At 38.2% G+C, this 8,228-nt stretch overlaps 1 protein-coding gene across 1 annotated transcript; it reads left to right on the forward strand.

Annotated features, from left to right (window-relative positions):
- Positions 1 to 5,465: 5,465 nt before the first annotated feature.
- Positions 5,466 to 8,006, forward strand: LOC134601556 (uncharacterized). Its single transcript, XM_063446075.1, has 5 exons — positions 5,466 to 5,528; positions 6,384 to 6,447; positions 6,556 to 6,624; positions 6,706 to 6,852; positions 6,989 to 8,006. Exons 1-5 carry the CDS (start codon positions 5,505 to 5,507, stop codon positions 7,945 to 7,947), a joined length of 1,263 nt encoding a protein of 420 aa, XP_063302145.1. The 5' UTR covers positions 5,466 to 5,504; the 3' UTR covers positions 7,948 to 8,006.
- The last annotated feature ends 222 nt before the right edge of the window (positions 8,007 to 8,228 follow it).

The following is an 8,228-nucleotide window of genomic DNA, read 5'->3' on the forward strand; positions in this document are numbered from 1 at the left end:
ATGAAGCCACATCACGGGGTGTTATAGACACGATACAATGTTCATAGAGTGTGCCACCATATGGTTGTATGAGGTATTACATTCTTTGATTGGATTTTTTACATTTATTTTTAATTTCATTTAGAGGAAGGATATTGCTGAGTAAAGGGATTGTGTCTGGGCATGTTTTTGAAAGATGTGTCTGGGATCTTTTTTAACCCCTTAAGGACACAGGACATGTGTGACATGTCATGATTCCCTTTTATTCCAGAAGTTTGGTCCTTAAGGGGTTAAAGTATAGAACAAACACAGAGGACAGATTTATATAAATCGGATAAATAAATAAATGCCAAATTAACTCATATAGCAATGTTTATTAGACAAAAAAAAAGTCAATGCAATATTCACAGGAAAAACAATAATACAATATCCGCAGGAAAAGCTATAATACAATATATGTAGGAAAAGCAATAATCATCAAATGTATTAGTCAGAAAAGCAAGGAATAAACATCACAAATTCAACCAATCAGCAGGATGCTTTAGTATACGTGGGCGCTTCTTAGGTAGCAAATAGCCGTGAGATGTAGTTAATCCCGGGGTGCTAAAAGAAATATTTGGTAACGATTGTCTCTTTTGAAAATGGGGTGTTATGTCCCGAGTCTCACTTGGAAGGCTCTGCAATTTCAATCGTTCCAAATATTGCTGAGTAAAGGGGATGTGTCTGGGCATGTTTTTGAAAGATGTGTCTGGGATATTTTTTGAATGCATAGAACAAACACAGAGGACAGATTTATATAAATCGGAGAAATAAATAAATGCCAAATTAACTTATGTAACAATATTACTAGACACGTGTGGCAATGCAATCAGATCTAAAACCAAAAGTGTTTAGATGAGCAATGACAGACAGATGGCATTTACAACCAAGACAGGGGTTCCCAGGATGACAGCCGTAACAGAATCAACAACTTAAATGTTTTCCTTAAACACATGGGACAGTATGACTATTGACAGACAGCCGGCATTTACAACCCAGGGGTGGGGTCTCATGGTGACAGCTGTAACAAGATAACCAACTGAATAGTATTCTTTAATCATGATGCCCAACAGCAATAATATATCAGCATTAAAATCAATATATTACACACCAAGAGAATCAGGTAGCTACAGCGGTATTGATAAATTCTATAACTCAATTAAAAAACATAACATAAAAAGAACAGTTGTTAAAGAATGGTTGGCAGATCAGGACACTTACACGTTACACAGGCCAGCAAGACGACGATTTGAACGCAATAAGATTTGCGTCTCTAATATTGACGAACAATGGCAAGCTGATCTTGTCTCAATGATTGACTTTGCTAAGCAAAATGATGGTATAAAATATATACTGACCGTCATAGATGTGCTGTCAAAATATGCATGGGCTGTGGCTTTGAAGAATAAATCAGGAAAAAACGTTGCTGCTGCTTTTCAGAATATTTTCAGGTCGGGACGTGTACCTCAAAAGTTGCAAACAGACAAAGGCAAAGAATTCCTGAACAAGAGTGTAAAAACAGTCCTAAAAAAATGTGAGGTTATACACTTTACAACCAATAATATGGTGAAGGCCGCTATTGTCGAGCGTTTTAACAGAACATTGAAAACTAAAATGTGGCGCTATTTTACAGCACGCAATACATACCGCTATGTAGATGTTCTGGATGATCTGATATATAGCTACAACCACACAGTACACAGAACAATACGGTGCGCTCCTGCAGCGGTGACGCAGAAAAACACACGCACGGTGTGGAAAAACATTTACGGGGAGTATTTCAATCATAAAAGGATTAAACCAGCGCTGAAAATTGGAGACCAAGTCAGGATATCAAAGTATAAAGACATTTTCAGTAAAGGGTATGAGCAGACCTTCACTGATGAAATATTTGTAGTGGACTCATTAAATACCAAAGGTATAAAACCACTCTATATGTTAAAAGATTGTAACGGCGATTTAATTGAGGGATCATTCTACGCTGAAGAAATACAGAAAATACCTCCAAATCACAATCGTATTTACAGAATTGAAAAAGTTTTAAGACAGAAGAGCGACAAAGGTAAAATATTGTACTACGTTAAATGGTTAGGTTACCCAGCGTCATGCAATAGTTGGATTGACAAAAAGCAGTTAACCACCCTCTAAACAACAACACGACTATGGAGGACACAGCATTTTACGTAACACTGCCTAGTAACGCATCGCACGAAATATACCCTCAAAACGAAATATCCAATTATACGACAAAACTATCCAAGCCGATTATCTTAAAAGGTGAATGGGAAGTTGGTTTAACAGAAATACAATATCCCCATACATGGAACACTTTTGAAACCGCTGAAGGCTACATATATGTTGGTTTAGCCGGCGGACCCCTAAAACAGCTGAACGTAAAATCAGGGTATTATGATGATGTTCAGAAGCTGGTTCGGAATATTAACAAGATTATTGCCGCGAATAATGATCTGCCGGTGGATATTAAACTGGAATATGACGTTTTGGAGCGCTATGTACATGTTGTCGGCCGTGATACATTTATAGCCAGCGACAAATTGACTCATATACTTGGAATTGACTCTAATCATTTTGATAGAACTATTTCAGGAACTATTTGTGCAGATATAAAAAGCAGTTTTTATACCCTGTTTGTATACACAGATATAATAGAGCATCAGCGGGTGGGTGATAGCTTTGTACCGCTGTTACGGTCCGTTGAAATTACAGGTAATAACAATGAGATTATAACTCAGAAGTACATCAAACCGGATTACTTACCAGTAAGTAAGCATCATTTCGATACTATCACAATAGAGATAAAGAACGACCAAAATAGAAACGTCTCATTCAAGTACGGAAAGTCTATCGTTAAGCTTCACTTTCGCCCCCGTCGCAGCGTCTACTACTAGCAAAACAAACATGGTTGCTGTTAAAATCTATGGCGAACCACACATTTACAGTAATTATTATAAGACACAGGCTGGTCAGGGACTGCCGGGATTTCATGGTAGTACGTATATGTACGGTCGTGGTTTAGGGGGCATATTTAGAAGCTTATTCCGGAGAGCCGTACCATTGTTCAGGCGCGGTTTAGAATTGGTGAAACCACACGTGAAAACAGCGGCTAGGAACATTGCAAAGGATGTTGTGGGTAGAGTTTCAACGGCTGCGATGAATAAAATAGTGGGTGAACCCCAGGACGGCTCTGGTTTAGTATACATAGGTACAAATAATCCTAAAAGGAAACGGAAACGATCAGGAGTATTTCCTGCAAGTACAACGTACACCCGCAACAAAAAGGCTTGCACTCCTGCTAGAAAGAAGAGAAGAGTATCACGAAGGAACGCTAACAACATATTTTGAACAGCTGACATGTCATTTATACTGCATCCGTAGAATGCGCCAAATCAGAACTGGATCTTTTTGAAATAAAGCCTACTCAGACCAGCATAGAAAAAAGCCTGTATGTGGAAGTACAACCGTTGGCCGCCATTTCGGAAACTTCACCACTCGAATTCTACATAGCATGAAGCGGTGAACATTATTTCGATTTGAATAACACGCTGTTGTACATTACGTGTAAAATTGTTAAAAATGACAATACGCCGATTGCAGATGGAGCACGAGTGAGTCTAATCAACTACCCGATAGCGACACTGTTTAATCAGCTAGATGTTACACTCGGGGATAGGCTGATATCACAATCTAATAATCTCTACGCTTACCGAGCCTACATTGAAACACTGCTCAATTACAGCGCTGATGCTTTATCAACTCAGTTTACAGCCGGATTATTTTACAAGGATACTGCGGGAAAACATCAAGACAGAGTTTTGGATGGTGACAACACAGGATTTACAAAGCGGGCACATATGACAGCACGCAGTAAAACTGTTGAATTACTTGGACATCTACATAGTGATCTATTTTTTCAGGACAAACTAATACTGAACGGTCTGGATTTGAAAATAAAGCTTACCAGAAATAAAGACACGTTTTGTTTAATGTCCGCAGACGCTGAACCGTATAAACTTCAAATTCTAAATGCATCTCTGTTTGTTAAAAGAGTCCAGATATCCCCGGCAGTGCGAATAGGTCACGCGCAAGGCCTTCTAACAGGCAACGCTAAATATGCCATAGAGCGCGCTAGTATGAAAGTGTTCAGCGTACCCACAGGCAGTCGTGTTTGCAATCAGGAAAATATATTCTTGGGACAGATTCCAAAGCTGGTCATTTTAGCATTTGTCGACAATGAAGCTTTTTCAGGCGCTTATGACAGAAATCCCTTGTGTTTCAAACACCATAATGTGAATTTTGCGGCACTCTATCTGGATAGTGAACAAATACCTGCAAAGCCTTTTCAACCTGATTTTGAACATTCTAACGCAGTGCGTGAATATATGTCATTTTTATTATTGGCACAGAAGAATTGTGGTGATTCTGGAATTATAATTAACAGAGAAGAATTTGTGGCCGGATATACATTATTCGCCTTTGATCTATCACCTGATCAGGAATGCAGTAGCCATTTTTCACTCATTCGTAGCGGTAACCTAAGGGCGGAAATACGTTTTTCGAGGGCCCTGGAACGCACTGTAAATTTGCTTGTCTATGGACTGTTTGAAAACATTATTGAAATTAATCAAAGACGGGAGGTTCTTTATGATTTTCTCTAAAACCTAACCATGAACACCTTAGAAATAACGCATATTTTACGCAGCGACCCATATTCCAGAGGTATATTCGTTGGTGTGTTCCCGTGCGATTTACTACCAACCTCTAAACTGGACAGCGTACCAGCGGCATTCATTATAAATACGGATCCACATACATTATCCGGGGAGCACTGGCTGGCTGTTTATATTGATGATAAGAGACAGGGATATTTTTTTGATTCTTACGGACTAGCACCGACAAGTGAAATATTCCCTAAAGAAATACTGATATTTTTAAAAAGAAATGTTAAACAGATATTCTTTCAAAATGTTCAGTTGCAAAGTACTCTGTCTACAGTGTGTGGGGAGTTCTGTATTTTTTTTATTCATCATATGTGTAAAGGGATTGCTTTTAAAGAGCTTTTAAGCCATTTCACAAGTGAATTAAAACAAAATGATCGTTTAGTATCCCGTTTTGTGTGGCAATATATGCGTGGGTTAAAAAATAGACGTGTTCATAGCGTTCATGTACAGAGATGTACGGCGTGTTATCGTCATTAGTATCTTGTTATGATTTTTCTTGATCTCAATAAAATCAGTTTTGTCTGTTACAATTAGTATGTATATATTTATTACTGATGACCCTCATGCACCTGTCTGACCACATCACAATGACCCTCATGCACCTGTCTGTCCACATTTACACAATGACCATCATACACCTGCCCGAACCCATCAAGAAAACACAAAAAAAAAAAAAAAAAAAAAAGGTATAAAAAGACATGGCTCAAGACTAGGGGTCATAAGGCATCTCCTGGTTACAACTACATAATGAATACCCAAGACACAGATATGGTAAGTAATTCTAAATCATCATTCTTTTATATTTAAAATTGTATGTTTTTTAAAATATGAACGTCTATGGGATTGTTTTATTTCTAACTGTAGGGGACTGTAGTATAGACTGTATGCCATTTGTATTTGTTTTTATTTTCAACAACGTAGGGGTCTATTATATAGAGTCTGCACTGTTTGTTTCCGCGTCTTTCTGTTCTAAAATGTTACGTACTGAACATAGTTAGTAATGTTTTTAATGTATGCAAAATCCTTATCTATGCATTTGCGGGGGTGTTATGCTGTGCTTCTCCGTGCATGTTATAGCATAACATTTTTTTAAATATGCTGTGATGCTACAGCATCAATGGGATTGTTTTATGTCTAACTATAAGGGTCTGTAGTATAGACTGTGTGCCTTATGTTTTTTGCGTTTTATTTTTAACAACGTAAGGGGCTATTATATAGAGTCTGCATTGCTTGTTTCCGTGTCTCTGTGTTCTAAAACGTTACGTACTGAACATAGTAATGATTTTAATGTGGGCAAAATCCTTATCTATGCATTTGCGGGGTCTTATCCGTGTATGTTGTTTAATATATTTGTTATACTGGGGTTATATATATTGTACATATGTGTTATGCTCAGCTTATCCTTGCATGTTATAGCATAACATTTTTAAAATATGCTGTGATGCTACAGCATCATACATATCACTGTGGTTGCTATACATTTCACTGTGGCTGATATGCATTTTACTGTGGCTGTTAGACATCTCACTATGCCTGTTTTGTCAAACAACTGATTGGTGTCATTAATTGTAAAATGCTGTCATAGTGTTCCCGTCATAAGTGTTCAAATACTTTATCGCGTTTCAGGGAAAAATCAGTCCGCCAACGAATGAAAATGGGTTACCCAGAAGGCTCACGGTCGCCTCACAAGGTTGTAAATTTTCTATGTTGATAAGTGTTGTTTAAAAATTCCAAATGTTTATTTTGGAGTCTTTTATGCATAAAATAAACTAAGTCTTATTGTATTTTATTTATTTAGGTCCTTTTAATACTGGAGTATTGGCTGACAGACCCACCAACATACATCCACGTAGACCATTAAAAGCAGGTGTGTGTTTATATAATGTTATATGCTGTTGTATCATACCCGGTTTTATCCCTGTGATAATTATATTTCTATTTATTTTAGAAACATCCATAAAAAGTACAAAAACCTCAGAAGTTTCTGATGCATGTACAGGCATTAGCCGCTTACCAACGGCGGATCACGGTCGTAAGACATACAGCGCGAATGCCGGAGAACGCAGGGACTGCAACCCGCATAAATTAAAACAGGGTAAGTATACGTATGAGTTGGTTTTTATTTGTATATTTATTTACTACATAAATATAGTATTCATATCTGAGGGTCTGTTTTTAGGCTCTGTATGTACATTGATATATTAACATATTCATTTATTTTTTCTATACAGCATCAAAGTTGTCTTTAACCCGGAGCCGCTCTACAAGAGATATTACAGTCACACGTGATGACGAACAACCGTCAACATCTACCTCAGGGGTTTTAAGGCAGCGTCCATCTAGTGCGACATGTGTAGCAAAGGAGCCTCTACAAATACAGTCATTAAACACAACAAAACATACATTTTGGGGTAAGTCAGCTGTCACATCACCAGTCAATGTATCAGGGTGTCGACATTTCACTGTAGCATCAAATATACCTGTGAAACAATCCATTACCCCTGTAAATGTTCCTATACAACCAATCCCTAAGAAAAGTAGAACTGTTTTACAGGATATAACACAAGCCACCAGCAACGATAACAATATACATAGAGGAACTACATCATTGACATCCAGAAATACCTCTGTAAAGGTGCCAACACCACCGCCACCTAAGAAAAGTAGATATGACAGCAAAAACACACACATTTATACAGAGACCACATCACCTCTTGATGTTAGAAAATGTATGTTGTGGTTCACGCGTTCTGCTCCTTTATGGTTTGAAGTCAAGGATGCGGTAGACCATACAATCAATGAAATACTCAAAATAGTGCATAATGCTGCTCTTTTAAAGCAAAGCAGGCCTCTGAGTCTAAAACTTTACGCCGCTAGGCGCCCATTTAGTATTGGCCATTCATTGTTATCCCACGATGGCCGTGACAGTCCATTGGGAATAAGAGGTCTTATACCAAACCATAAATTACCCCGTGACAACGTCGGTGATTTATTACAGTGGTTTTTAAGGGAATTTGGTTTTTGGTTCGCTTTAGAAACCTTTATTGACTCTGTAATTAGTGAGATCCGTAACATTGTTATTGTGACTGATGATGAGCTTAGACAAACTCATTTTTTAAACCGTTTAGAAAGACTTGACCGTGCTACCGATGCCTTTCGTTCAGGTCTAAATTTACTGACCCCCGCGTGACTAGTCATGGTTGGACGGGGTTTATTATCTCAATCCAAAAAATGGACCAGACAGAGACTTGTAGCTAAACGCCGAGCTAGAACCGTAAAACGTGCCATAAATACATTGCGAGGTGCATTACGTTCTCCGATGTCTAGGCAACGCCGTAAGACCCCTTGTGATACAGACAAATGCTTAACCCCTGTGGTACTTCCAGCTGAGGATGGCGTTGACACTCCTGTTACCCCTGTGACACCCCACACAAATGATACTGAAATAGCCCCATCACCTACAGATCTTTC

The sequence above is a fragment of the Pelobates fuscus genome, chromosome 3 (assembly GCF_036172605.1).
Source record: "Pelobates fuscus isolate aPelFus1 chromosome 3, aPelFus1.pri, whole genome shotgun sequence".
Taxonomy (NCBI): domain Eukaryota; kingdom Metazoa; phylum Chordata; class Amphibia; order Anura; family Pelobatidae; genus Pelobates; species Pelobates fuscus.